General features: G+C 39.5%; 1 protein-coding gene across 3 annotated transcripts in view; it reads right to left on the reverse strand.

Annotated features, from left to right (window-relative positions):
* The window catches only part of APBA2 (amyloid beta precursor protein binding family A member 2), a 1,094,297-nt gene that overhangs the window by 546,285 nt on the left and 532,611 nt on the right, over positions 1 to 15,401 (reverse strand). For 2 of the 3 annotated variants that reach the window (XM_085644084.1, XM_085644086.1), the window contains exon 4: positions 13,330 to 14,316. In XM_085644084.1, coding sequence (XP_085500210.1) covers positions 13,330 to 14,292 — 963 coding nt within the window. In that variant the 5' untranslated portion in view covers positions 14,293 to 14,316. Of the gene's footprint in view, positions 1 to 13,329; positions 14,317 to 14,414; positions 14,521 to 15,401 lie in introns of those variants that run through there. The other variant, XM_085644085.1, reaches the window with a different exon arrangement.

Below are 15,401 nucleotides of genomic sequence, written 5' to 3' on the forward strand. Positions count from 1 at the left end.
TTTAATAACAACAAATAGCACGTAAGGCTGCCTACACCAAATGTTGCCACAAAATAAAAGGAGCTGAGACAGGTACCCTGAATTCACATTTATGGAAAGAGCTGTAACGGGACAGCCCAGCAATGGTCTATCTTCAGACAGCAATAAGCTCTCTCGCGTTGCAAGACCTCTGGAAAGTACACAAGCCACACAAAAGCTTCAAGCAGTTTGTAAATAAAACAGTGAAGATATTATCTCTGGAAGAGCTACACTTACCAGGAGGGCCCATGGGTGGTTTATCATCCAGAGTTATACCAAGCCCCTGCCACAAGCTTATTTGGGAATAGGGTTTTCAAGGGCCGCGAAGGAATCTTACCTGCAACTGAGGATGGGAGTCTTACCGGCAAAACAACACCTCCCCCCATGGAAACGTTTAGAAACAACAACGAACTGTAGACTCTGCGGCGACCAAAAAGAGGACTTTTTTGCATTAACTGTGCAGCTGCAAAGGTCTACAGAAAGAGCGAAGATTACTACTAAAACCACCTTGGAACCAAAGATGGATTCGAACACGTAGACAAGCATTAAAAACCTGTTTTGAAGGAGGCGACATTCATTTAGCATGCAGACTGGTTCGCTTTATGAAAATAGCAAAAATCACGTTATACCCATCTGCTAGTACATGCATCTATTATAAAAGCTTCCACCCAAAACTTAGAATCAGTTGTACAATCTTTACCTGCAAAGTATTCTTCAAATTTTAGAAACTTTTCATTACTAAGATTATTCCACTAGGTTTCACTGTTAGATTGTTACGAACTTCAGGGTAAACTGAGTAGGAAAAAGTATAAGTCTAACACTTGCTAATTTAAAACCATAGGCCTTCTCAATGTATCTTAATCTTTGCACAAGTTTAAGTGATTTTATTATTTCACTCTTTCTATAACAGTATAAAAATAATAGTACAAACACATTGTTAATTTTAAATGGTCTTAAATTCATCTCATTGCAATGGAATGAATTGTTTTATAAGCTTTTGTATTGGTGTTTTTGAATGTATTTTTCTCTTTGCAAAGATTTTTATTAATCATGCAATAAAGATAATTTCACAGGAGTCAAGCTAGCCTTGCTTATGAGGGTTGATACCCCGAAACCGGTCTCAGAATGCTTGTTTCTGGTCCAGAAAGGACCTGGCCTGGCAGTTCTGGCTCGACTGTTACCATGTTACCAAGAGTGAAGACTGATTTGCATATTGCTCTCTCCAAACTGGAATGGCATGGATTTCGGCCCAGATGTCTCTACTGGGGGTGAATGTTTGACATTGTTCAGCATTCTTTCCATCAATTCTTCTTTTTTCAACTTTCTAAAATTGTCATTTTCAGAATTACAATTTAAACTCTATCTTTACCATATATTGGAATTTTTTTTTAAAGTATTTTTACTGTTTTATGCATTACAAAAAGTCCATTAACACACAAATCACACCATCTCCTGAACACCCCAATCGCCCTAGAGTCTGGGCACGGTATATCCACTGAATCATTGTTCACCTCATCATTTCCCACCTACACTACCTCTATGTTCCTCCCATTGTCCCAAATACTTGCATGTAAGGGATACTGAATTGAGTGATCCCCACCCTCCCAGCCTGTATGAAAACTTGTGTACCCATCTCTGCACCTCTCTCAACCCACATCTACGTCCCATCCTCCCCATATTTCATCAAATGTCCTCTGGCAACAACTATCTTTATAGACTTCCTTTTCCATAACTCTGCAATATTCCATTCCGAATCCCAGTCCTGGGGTCGAGGGGGAATTCCAGAACCCCATTTTTAAGCAATGTCCCATTTTGCCACCACACAACCCAGAATTACAAATAGCTTCTGATAGCAGGAGTGATCCATCGGGCCCCATATACCCAGCAGTGCCAGTCATGGCTGCAACTCAAGGGGTAGCCCAGGTGCCTCCTCCAGAGAGCTCCTGACTACCTCCCAGAAGTCTTGTATATGGTGACAGCTCCAGAGTGTATGTATGTAAAGTGTGCCTTCTGAGGCAATTCCAGCGACACCAAACTTGGGGGTCCCATCTCCTTCCAAATGCAAATACACTTATTAGATGTAATAAGGTAATACCAATGTTAACCTATGGGAGAGATAGGTCTTGCAGTAGTGAAAACAAATTTAAAGTTTCACCACTAGGACATATAAAACTTAAAAGTACATTTCATGAGGGAATTAATTGTCTCCAAGAGGAGCTGTCTTAAAAGTGTGTGATGATCAACTTCATTGAACACTTCTCCATCTCATATTGTAGAGGTTTTTCAGAGTGGTATTCATTTCAATTTGTTTATAAACCTTTGGATCTCAAATGAACTCCATATAGGGAGTAGGACACAGTATATAAAAATGATCACAATTATAACGAAATAGTCAAATTATAGTTACATATTCTGTTCTTCACCGCAATTAATAATTTAAGGGAAATACATAAACAATGTTATTATAAAACTTCAATATAGAAGCAATTCATTTAAATTACGGTTTTGTTATAAAACAAAGATCATTACTACATAGAAGCAGATGTTTATGTGTCAATAATTCTATAAGAGGAGAGATCAAATCTAGATTCCCCTTTTGCAGCAAAGAGTTATGTACCAGAGTACACCGGAGGGGGATAAGGACACTGCATAAAACAGGATATAAATTGGGATAATCACCATTATAATTAGGCCTGGGCGGTGAACTCCGTTCGCAGAGTTTTCTGCACTCCGCGCTCCATGGAGTCTGCGGAGAGCAGAAAACTCCCCTATACGTAGTGCAGCGGAGTTTTTTTCCGCCTCCCATCTCATGCAATGGGTATGTTTCTATGTTTCTCTTAGCTGTTTCTCTTACCCATACCCATAACATACCCATTGCATGAGATGGGAGGCTTTATTAAACAAGGACACAGAGGATATGCCTGCGCATAGTATGAATGAATGAAAAGAGGCATAATGAATGATGGGATGTCTCTTTCTCTCTTTTCTTCTTTCTTTTAATTTTCTTTTTCTTTTCTTCCTTTTTTCTTGTCTTTGCTTTCTATCAACTGCTTTCTATATCTCATTCCCGTTCACTCCTTTCCAATAAGCCTCACTCTCTTCTTTTTCAAATAAAGAAAGTGTTACTACAAACAGCAATAATATAGAACCTTAACAATGTATGTAATACATTTTTCACAAAAACGATATGATGATTCATCGGACACCTTGTGTTGTATTTTTAATTTCATTTACAGATCACTATGTTTTTTTAATACTGTCCTGAGGAAGGTGGTGCATAAAAGCAAGATCCACCGAAACTTGTCGACACATTTCTGGCTTGTGTATTGTATGTTTTTAACAGATATTGTTTCATTGTTTTATTTTGATTGTGATCACACAACCAGGAAATTTCAAAAGAATTGTAATTTAGGCAACATATGTATTTGAAAAGATTCATTGTACATGGTGAATCCATGCTTTTTAGCATTTTATGCAACTTGATACATTGTTTTAATAAATTGGAGTCAAATGATGAATAACATTGTCTAGGCCAATTATTGGTTAATTTTTGTTTTTGTAACTTGTCATTATATTGTGCTCTTTGGGGTTCTACTCTCTGAACTTTGTTGGGTGCGCATTAAGAGAGAGTTCGGTTTGTTCCCATGAACATTAACATATTGAGCGGGTTTGAATTTGAGTAAAGAGATGTGAAAGATCATAAGATAGGAACCAATGCACAGAGGGAATAGTTTTTATTTATTGGTGTCAATTGCCTAGTCCCTTTGTTGAAAGGGCTACTAACTCTATACATTTTTGATTCTCATTCTCCTACACATATAAACTTATTCCTCTCAATTGATAACATAGTAAATACTATAATATGTTTAAGAACTCCTTAAAAAATTGAATAATTTTGTACATACTATTTGATTCTTTGGATAGAAGAGACACTCGCAAGCTGATGCTACGCTTTGATGTTATTCTGTATAAGTTTGCTGTTAAATCATTTACTGGTAAAAGATTCTTGCAAAATAGAGTTAGCCAATGACGGACACCATGGTCTAAATTCCAGGATAAATATTTTTGAGCCACTCTCGGGTACTTGAGGTGGCTATTACCTCCTATCTTTCCTTCAATCTACAGTACTTGACATCTCTCTGAAAACTAACAATATAGCTAGTGCTTTTTCAAGAGAGAATACGTTCTAAAAGCAGGAGGGGGATCACAAACTACTCCTGTGCTTTGTAAAAATTCAGTGCCATAGTGAAGTCGAAGGAGAAGAAGCATTTATTTACTTTTTCTCCAAAGATTTCTTGACATAGGAAACCCCTAATAGTGTACAAATCACTATTTTCAACTAGTATTCCCACCAAATTTCCCTGGCTAAGTGTTTAACAGATGCACTTATCAGACCAAATTCTAATCTCATAGCTGATGTTGGAACCAGTATATCAAAGTTTCATAGTTTACGTAAAATCTGGCCTTCCGTCTTATCAAGGAAGCCTCAGTGTTCTGCTGGAATAGATTCAATAGCGTATAATAGTGTTGGGAGAATTTTCACTTTTAAAACGGATAATATATGTCAAAAGTGTCTTTGACCCATTACGCTATAAAATACTCTTAGACTATTTGCATGTAAAGCAGCTTTACAGGAGGTATGCTCAATGTGCTGCTTATTCTTTGTATTACCCTCTATTAGTTTCCCCAAATAGAGATAAGAATCTACTGTCTCACACTTTTCAGAGCCAATTCTCCATTTGAAATTGCAAAATGATCTGCTCCTGCTACAATTCAAAATCAGAACTTTACTTTTCGATATGTTTATCTTCAGAAACTGCGCTGTCATTTATTTCTGTATTGACGTCAACCTCTTATTCAGCCCAACGGGGTCAAATCCATAATTGCAATATCATCTGCGTACATGAAACATGAGAAAGGGCGACCGCCTATCTTCAGCGCATCTCCTTCTAGGTGAGATTAGCATTCAGGTAAATCTGATACATACAGAAAAAAAAGTAGCGGGGCTATTAGACAGCCTTACTTTAGGACATGTTTTCTGGATATTACAGCCGATAGGCCCTGATCTCCTCCTAGTAGCACCTGACACCACATGTGGGAGCGCAAGGCAATAACTAATGTTAACAGGGTGGCAGACACTCTAATTGTTTGCAATTTTTTCCAAAGTATTGATGGGTCTACCTTATCAAAGGCCATCAAGAAATCTATAAATGCCACATATACATTTGACCTACAAAATAAAGTCTACTTCTCCTCTATTCATTTCAGCGTGCAAATATTATCCAAGGTGGATTGTTCTTTTCTAAATCCTGCTTTCTCTATGGGGACAGTTTTCTCCTCCACCACCCAGTCAGTGAGATGGTCCAAAACACTATTGATGGGTCTACCTTATCAAAGGCCATTAAGAAATCTATAAATGCCACATATACATTTGACCTACAAAATAAAGTCTACTTCTCCTCTATTCATTTCAGCGTGCAAATATTATCCAAGGTGGATTGTTCTTTTCTAAATCCTACTTTCTTTATGGGGAGAATTTTCTCCTCCACCACCCAGTCAGTGAGATGGTCCAAAATACTACATGCACATATTTTCCCTACTGCATCTAGGAGAGTAATTTGCCAGTAGCCACCCAGAAGGTGCCTGAGACCCTTTTTAAAAAGGGGGATTAGAATGAGAATACTACCAGACCAGGAAGGGGGGAGTCTTCCCTTGCAGATAGTAGTAAATAAAAAGAGGAGTAAGATATGAAGCCCATAGCTGAGTCTCTTTTTTATTATTGTCATAGGAATTTCGTCAGGACCCATTGCTCCTGAAGCCCTCATTCTTTTAATGAGTCCTACAATTTTGCTCCTTGAAGGGGCATAGCTGGATTCAAGCATATTAGGAGAATTCGTTAAAATAGTTTGGGCCGCAGCAATCTGAGATTATTTCCCAATAGCGCTTAGTGTCGTTTTTAAAGTCGCCTTTTTTAACTAGACCCACTTATAGTCCTCCTTTTCTTGCCTTAGGGAGCGTTTTTTCCTGAGTCTTTTCCTCTTTAATAAGTTAATTAATTTACTTTGTTTGAGGGAAAAGTTCTGGAATTGGGCCCTGACTAATTTATTTATAGGTAAAAGCAGATTAGAATGCGCTCTCCGTTTAATTGGTAAAGGATTTGTTTTACATGGAAGCTTATCCAGTGACCACAAGACACCAGTGGATCTTCCTGAGGATATTGTTGCTCTCCTAATACTCTGTGACTCTGATCTCCTTCTATAATTGTTAGTGTTTCTTTTTGACGCAGCTTTGAAATTCCGATAAATTCTGCCATTTGGTTTTTTTCAAACCCAGTGGTAATGGTGACATTTGAAAGTGGTGGGGCATAAAATTATTGCCGTACTGCACCGTGGCGAGCGAGTCCGAACAACCTACGCGGGGATTCTGGTGTTAGTTAGGCACACTATCTAACAGCAGCAACATGCCCCACAACCACATCTGGTTTCTCAGAGACACGGCAATCATGCAAGAACCCAGAACACAAAGCAGATCAGACGGTAAAAACAGTGGCTGTAAACAGTGTCATCACCTTGCATCAGTGGTCTCAGCTGGGGTTTGTCTGGGGCCCTAGATTGTTGTAACTCCCCAACACCAAAATACACAGATAGCGATGGATAGCATTAGCAGCCTGAAGTCAGCCATTACCACACCTGCTGCCCCACTGAATTCCTACCAAGTGACCAGCGGTACCCTGGCTGGCCCACCAGTGTCTGCTTAGTGACGGTTTGACATTTCGACCAGTCTTGCTTCTAGTGTTGTTGTAGTCTCCTGGCAACGAGTTGAGGCATCCACCAACGAACCATGTGTGCATCGTTTCTGTGGTTCAGCGGAATATGGTGAATTGAATGGACTTTAAAATTTTATATAGCAAAGGGTGGTAAGTGCATTTTTTTATAAAACTGTTTGTGAGACCACTTTTACCGAGTGCTAGTGCTCTGACCGTCACTGCGCTACACGCATTAATCGCATAATCAGGGATTGCCCCTTACCATGACTGGTGTAGCGCAAGCTTACTTAGCTTCGTGCTGTCATTTGAAAATTATCTGCCATACCGGGGCACATCACCGGCTTTTCAAGCAGCATCTTTGCACATTCTCAGCTTGATTGTGTTGTACCACGCAAGGAATGAAGACGCGGTGTGCTTCTAACTGGAGAGCTAGAATGCAGAGCTAGAATGCAGAGCTTCTGGAGGCATGCCAGCGGACTCATCATTATGACACAGCACGTCGAGGGCTAACATGGCATTGTGTGTACAACTAAATTGCGCGCTTTTCTGTTGTGACTGTGAGTGTATGTCATCAATGCGGCATGTCAGGGCTTGCAGCAGCTGCATGAAAAATTTAGGAGGTGCTTGTAGAGAAGGGTGCGTGACCTCTCTTGCTCAACACCCCTTTTTCGTTAACACGTTAAGATTCTGTAGGAGCTAGGCTAGGCGCTAGCTTCTGAAAAAGACTAACAAGGACATTTTGCTCTGGTTGCTTCGCTATCCATTTGGGGATAGTTCAGAGATCTCTAAAATAAATCTGAAGTGATTTCTTATCGTAATTGCAGTTTTATGCAACAGCCTACATAGAGAAAAACGAGAGTGCGCATGACTGCTTTGGACGGCCCCAGGCTGACCAAAGCAGTCAGGGCCCAAAGCATTGGGCTAGCCACTCCCCCCTGCCCTCAAGTTGGACCGGCCACCTTCCCGCCCACAACCAGGCACTTCTGCTTTCTCGCAGTGCTAGAAGCAGAAACATAAAATGGTAGTTTTACCATTTTATGTTTCTGCTTCGAAGTTCTCGCACTGCGAGAAAGCAATGGGGCAAAGCCCCCACACCCCTATGGAGGAGCCGCCACTGTTCAAACCTACAGAATTACCCTTAAAATTCCATGAGCCTACTCCAGCTAGGATCATCTCAAATTTACAGGAGATCCCCATATGGTCACTATAGGAATTTTCCAAGAACTTCCATAAACAAGAGCTTACTGAAAGTATCCGCTGAAATGATTAAATAATTGATAATAGTCCCACCAGAAGACATTGTATGTGTAATTGTTACTGGGATATCCTTTCTTAACCTCCCATTGGAAATTAGTAGGTCTAAATTTCTCGAGCCTTCGAGTAGAATCACACCTATTTTATCTACCCGACTATTACTGGGAAACAAAGCAGGGGGGATTTTTAGAGCTTCGTCTTTTGAGGCATTATCGTATAACCCAATACTGGAGGTAGAAAGTTTGGCATTCAAGTTGCCAACCAGTATTAGATGCCTCCAATCTTCTCTTTCCATGGTAGTAGAGATAAAAACAAATAGGTCTTTTAGTAGGTAAGTATAGGATGAGCCGGGGGGATATAAGCGCTTACAATGAACAGTGCCTAGGCTTTCATGCCCCTCCTTAAATTCTAACTTGACTGCCTGAATTAGATTAGAGACGTGGGGGATGTCTTTAAACACCCACCTAGAACTAGTTCTGAACATGTATGGCAATGCCTCCTTTCGCATGACCTCTATTCACCGGAAGTGCAGGGCGGCTTAGATACAATATAATCTTTCATAGACAAATTCTTTACAATCCAAGACTCTTGTATGCATATTATGTCTGCTTTCTGTTCTTTCAGAAATAACTATTTGTTTTTATTAGTGCATAAGCCGGCTGTATTCCAGGAAATTAGCTTGGAGCCTTTACTAGGAATAATTCCCTTAACTTAGCCCTAAAGAGCTATTTGTATTTAGAGCCCCCGCCACCCAATTTCAATCCCTATCTTCCTCATATAAAGTCAGTGTTTGATTATTCTCTCTATCAGCAAGCAGAGAAACACTCTTTCCACCTTTTCCAAGGGAGTCCTGTATTGTACTTTCTCTAAGTGAGGAATTTCTAATGGAGAGACATCTGAATGGGTGATGAACTAGCGGTTATGTATAATCTTTTTAAAAGCTCTCTCCTTTTGGGGGACAAGAACATCGTTACCGCGTCATCGCAGATTATCACTATTTAAGATTATTAGATTGGAAATCACCTTAGAGTAGAAAGTCGCTCTAGCACCCCCATGTTTTAGGGCCAAAGCAATATCCCTTCTCTGAACCATATAGGAGGTCAGGGATATCAGTGAAACAGCCCCATAGGAAGAACCTATTCATGCATAACTCATGATCAAAAATGAAAGAAAATTCTAAGGAGAGAGGTGCTGACAGCGGGTGACTAGCCAGGCTATCCCCCACAGGTGTGTTCCTAATAGGATTGTAAATAACATTACTGCCTTAAGAAGAAGAAAATAATGCATTAGATTCTATAGTGGGAAGACTTACCACACAGTTCTTATGTTTTAAGCCGACCCGAAGCTTTGGACCTTTTTTGGATGAAATTCAACTCCAATTAGCAAAAACCCTGTTCATGAAATTCCGTTATGAGATTCTACAGATTAATTATTTTATAGTTAGGTGGTCACCTGAACAAGTAGTAGGGAAGGAACTCAAATGCACGCTATGTGGGTTAGACGTTGAAGAAGATATTGCACATTTAATTTTTTTGCCCAGAATATGCTAGTTCCAGAAGGAAATGGCTAAAACCGCTGTGCTTGAGGTTGATGACTAGGAAATACTCATAGGCCCTAAGTAATACTGAAAACCGACAGCTCACAAATATTTGTATTTTTCATTAGTAGATTTCTACTTGCCGTGAGCTATCTACAGAAAAAGAGAGGTCTAAAATGTTAATGTTTTTAGTTCACACTATGATATACGGACTACAATTTGTATAAATATTATATTGTATCATGATCTGATCATTAACTGTTATGACAAATCTCACTTATGCTGTAAAATGATGTCTTTTTAGGGCAATGCCAATTAATGAAATATTCCTGACTGTTTTATGTTCATATGCAACATGGACTTTTTGTGCATAATCTTGGATAAAATGGACTGAGAATTCAATCATGGATACAGTTCCAAATATAGAGGGCTGATTATAGTCTGTTACAAGATGCACACAGAGACAAACTACCTATTGTTTATTTGTCACTATTTTATTAGGCAAGTGTATTCAGCACTTTATATCGGTACATCTGCAAATACTTTGTCATACTTTTAGCAGAAATTATTATGGAGTTGTGCTGTGATTTTATCTTGATGTTGTTAATATGTACTTTTATGGTACTTCGAACCGAAATAATGTTGGATGAATGAATGAAAATAATGCAACGTTAGGGTTCAAATTACGCAGCGACACCAATGCTGGACTTGAATCTAATAGATTATCTGCTTGTGGAATTAAAGTTGAATCATGTAAGTTCCTTGGTGACAACAAAGGACCTCTTGCTTCAACTTGACCTTAGCAGTTGGAGTGGGATTCATAATCAAATTAGAGTCAAAGCACACACAATTTGTTCTCTTTTTGTTTATTCTACAGAGCTTTTCCCTTTATTTCTTCTTTTGCCTGCAGGCAGATTCACTTTTACTTTTGGCTTCCTTTTCCTCTACTGCTAATTGTTCAACATTTGCATCCTTTTTTAAAAAAAAGATTGGGAAAACATTCCGTTCCGTATTTGCTTTTTTCATTTATGGATGCAGAGAGGTTGACTGTGATAGTTTGAAGAACGACCATAGCATGAGGGTCTTGTTTTCTTCAGATAAGTCTACAATTTCCTTGCCCTGGTTTTTCCTACCACGAAAGGGTGCACCTGCCTGATTACCAAAGTCCCTGCGACTCTGGTGGGGGTACCATAGGTTTGGGTGGAATTGGTTGGATTGGAGCTATGGCAAAGGTATAGGGGAGGAAAATCCAGTTGGAAGGAGTGTTCTTATATGATGGGGGAGGGGAAGCTTTACCATTTAGAGGTCTTTGGTCTGAGATGACAGATTTGGTCAGGGACAGAAAAGAATCCCAGATGTGATTGGGGTTATCTACTGATTTCTCCATTAAAGCCAATATGGATGACAGACTCTTTCCAGGCAAAGCAATGATTCGGACATCAGTATTTTATTCTCTGGATGACTGTTTAGGAGATGCGAACTCAGAGACAAATCAGGGGTCGACTGACGCCCTTAAGTTTATTAGAGAGGTTCCACTGGGCGTACTCCTAAAAAGCTGCATCGTGATGGCAGGGCCAGAGGGAGAGTCCAAGACTGTCTCCTGGATCTGAGAGAGAGGGAATATTAGTATGTGTCTGAGGGGCCGTTGGAACGAGATACAGATTAATATCTGGAAGAGTAAAGTCTTCCAGCGGAGTGCTTTCTTCTCTGGATTCGGGGTTGATTCAGTCACGGACTGGGTCACTCTATTTCCAAGTGGATAAACAGTATAACCTGGCTGAAGAGACTTTTCTATTTCCACCTCGACCTTTTCGGGAAGTGATTTAGATTTATTCTTCATAACAGCCACTTTGTTTAACCTGGTCTCTCTTTTAGAGGAAAAGGTGGAAATGGTGTTAAAACCTTTTAGACTGTTTATCTGTATTGACTTGTTCCTTAAAGGGTTGGCTTTGTTTTCTTTGCAAGCTCTTACAAAGATCAATTTTCTTGAGCACAGTTTTTTGGCAGTCATGTCTCCAACCTTGACAACCCTCTGTCACTAACCGTGCACTGTAGGTTTAATTTCCACCTAGAATCGGAGATCAAGAGACCAATTTCAACCAGCCAATAATAGCGGGGACGAGGAGGTCTTGGTCTATGAAATTGAATTCTTGTGTTCCCACACAACTCATCAGCTCTTCTTGATGGTTTCAGAGTGGTACTGTTTTAATCCCAAAATTGGGGTTAGCTCGCTAAACCATATGATGTACACTGATGGTACAATCAATTGCCCACAACGACGATTAGATGCATTTCTCCAATATAACATCAATAGGCATACAGTTGGCATCTGTAAAACCAGATTATGACATTTCAGTAGGACAAGGTTAAAAATTGTTGAAGATAGAAGATTTAGGAATAAAGCCAACATTTCATAGTTCAGGGTTTAAAACTGGCTAAACTTGTGCTGGTCATCATATTTGGAGAACAGAAAAGTACGATTAAACAGAGGCAGGTCAGGTGGACTTAATTTCTATTTATCCTATGTTGCCTTATCATTTTACTGATAACATATTTAAAAAAGTTGTTTTACCTCATAAGGTACAGTGCCATGCCTAAATGAGGAAGATCAACCATACATGCAATGCACATTTCTCGGAAGCCAGTGTTTACTCTAGCTAGTCATCAGAGTTAGAATTTATGACCCTTGTAGAACAATACAATATTATGATGGCTTGAGGGAAAGAGACAAGGATCATGAACCCTTAACTATGGATACAATGAAGTAGCCTTCTTTTCATCGTACTGTGGGAAAAGGCTGCTGGGGATGAAGACAAAGGGTCATCATGGGCTAGATGCAGAAAGCATTTTTGAAGTCTCAAGCAGCATGAATTGTACTTTGGGTTTGCAACCAAATACTGATAATCCGGGATTTGAAAGGTGCTTGTCTGGCACATCACTTACAAATTCAGAATCATAGCGGTATGTATTAATGTTTTGCAACCAAAAGGTTGCCAGAAATCATTAATATTTTACTGACACCTCAATCGAGGTGATAACTCGTTTGCAAACAGGAAGGGGTCGTCAAGAGACTTCTTCCCCTTTGTGAATGTTAAAAAAAACATTGCATCTTCATTTTTTTGTTTATACACATCTCGTTTTCCTGCAGGGAATATGGGTTGCATTTAAAGAAAAAAATGGCTTTATTTAAAAACAATCACAGCAACGGTGGTATGCTGATTTCAGCCGGCCACCATCCCTGTGATGGTTTTCATTCCTAGTGGGTTACAATATGCCATCTACCTCATTTACATTCATGAGGTAGGTCAAATTGCGACCCACTACGAATCAGTCATTTGTAAAATGACCTATTAGTACATCGGTCACTTCACAAATTACCACACTGGTTGAAAAAATACTGGTCATAAATTGCGACCAGTATTTTGCGACCAGTTCTATGTATATCTGGCCCCATGTTCTTAATGCATACTGAGCTCTTCAACTACATCTGTACCTAATAAGGAACCTACAACATTAAAATTTGCTATTCATGGAATGTATAATTTGTTACAGTTTCAACATGTGTATTAAGCCATTTACCAATTACGTAGCAAAATAAGGCTGTGATTTTAAATTAAACCACTGGCAACTGCCTTTCAGTTGTGATAACATAAACAAATAATACTTTTTATATAGTTTTCGATTTCTGTTGTGTGATTTAACTTATTGGCAATGCAGACAGCACTGATTACTGTATGAAATACTTGCACCATACCTGTTCTTGTGACCATTTTTGCCTGTCTTCTGTCGCTCTTGTCTTTGTTTTAAAGGCCCTTTGAGTGTCTCCGATATGTCTTGGAGCTGGTGGAATATTCAATGATTTTGGTCTCCCCTCATGTCTACCAGCCGTGTGAACTGGATCTTCTTTATGGCAAGGCTCTGTGTACTCCTTTTCCACAGTCTCTATCACAGTATGCTCAGGACTCATTTCTGCTGTGCTGCTGATGCTGCTCATGCTCATGCTCATTTTTATTTCAGCCACAATCTGATCAATGTCCTCTTCCTGCTCTTCTAGTTCTGAATTACCTTTCCTGGAATGATATGGAGAGGTCACAAGAGGATTGCCATTACTTTCTGATAGGTAGTATTCCTGATAGCCTTCTTCAGCTTCACAATACTGGACAGGTTCTTCTTCATCTTCTATGGGTAAAGATGATACTTCATCCTCCAGAATCTGCATCTCATTTTCTTTGTATTCTTGGTCTTCAGCTGATTCTGTGGTATCTTGGTGTTGCAATTTAGATTCTGACCATTCTTCTTCCACAGCTTCCTGACACTCATCGGTCTCAACATTAGGTGGTTCCTGAGTAACGTACTCCTCCCCATTGCAGTCCATCCCTTCTAAATAACTGTCATCTTCTGGGCAGTATCTTATGTAGTAGGTGATACCTTCTTCTTCCTCTGGAAGACCCTCATCATAGTCCTCCTCCTCAGATGTATTATTTACATAATCAGAGATAGAGTCTGCATCTCCACTGTTGTCATTGCAGTCTTGTTCCGCTTGGGTGGGGCTAGCTTGCCTGCTATCTGGTAAGTCTGTGGCATTCACAGTGAAGTTGTGGACTGATGGATCTGTTTCTTCATTTCGAGGCTCTTTGTGAGGAGAAATAGGACACGATCGTACCCCATGATCCAGCATGCTGCTCGAAGTGCTTCGATGTTTGCCACTTGCCATCATGGACCTCTTACATGACCATCATTTCTGTGGAAAAATAAAAAACACATGTTCAGAAAACTACCAAGCCTGTTGTAACTGCACTTAATTCTTTAATATCATACCATTTCTAAGAGGGTGTCTACCTTCTGAAGGTTCTTCTTAAGTGTCTGCTCATATCTGCTGTATTTAAGTGATTTGTGCATACTCAAATAGTATGGGGCACCTTCGGATGATACACTCTTTAAATAAAACCAAGATAATATTAGCTGTATGGATTGTTTTTTAAATGGATGTATTTTACAATACAGAGAGATGTGTAAAAATAACAGCTCATTGTAGTAATGTTTAGCTTAAAAAACAAGTTAATTGCAAGCACCTATTCAGATATATCCCGGAGATTTACAAAATAACAGCTGTTTCTTGTAGTTTTAGATTAGGATATTACTTAGACATGCTTTAAAAATCACTGCATCTGTGCCACTGCTCCATGAAATAATACTGTAAGCAACAGTCAGTAATTGGAATGTAGAACATTGGAACATCAATAAGTTACAGAAAATGCCTTTATAGTAGATCGTCAGCCATTCAAGCTTCAAAAGAAAACGTTTGAGTAAATTAGGAAAAACCTTTAAAGGGTTGGATGTGCATAGATATTACTTGCGCAGTTGTGAGACCGAAAGAACTTTAAGCATTTCAAAAATAGATACAATTATTGTGATATGGGGGTCTAGCGAAAATAAACGAAAAGTATGGAGCAAGAGTTGGTGATTAGAATAGTAAAAACTATTAGGGCTTGTAAGCTGGCAGAGCAGGAGGATTTTCCTGGCTCTCTGCAACTTCCTGCATTGCAATTCCAGGATTGGACATAGAGAAAGTGAGTGCCAGAGGAATTTAACTTGGAACACTTGCCTTTTGAATGCTAACATTGGGTGTCCGACTGGCTGGTAGAGGAGGGAATCCCTCAGACAGAGAAGGATGTGATACTGTTGAGCTTTGCTTTCTCAGCAGGGGTCAACATGTTATGTTGGTGGCGGTGCAGAGAAAGTGATACATGTTTGGAGTCAATGTTTCAGTATATGCTGCCCTAACAAGCTCAACCAGTATAGAAAATATTTATACATGTAGAACTA

The sequence above is a fragment of the Triturus cristatus genome, chromosome 3_1 (assembly GCF_964204655.1).
Source record: "Triturus cristatus chromosome 3_1, aTriCri1.1, whole genome shotgun sequence".
In the NCBI taxonomy this organism is placed as follows: Eukaryota; Metazoa; Chordata; class Amphibia; order Caudata; family Salamandridae; genus Triturus; species Triturus cristatus.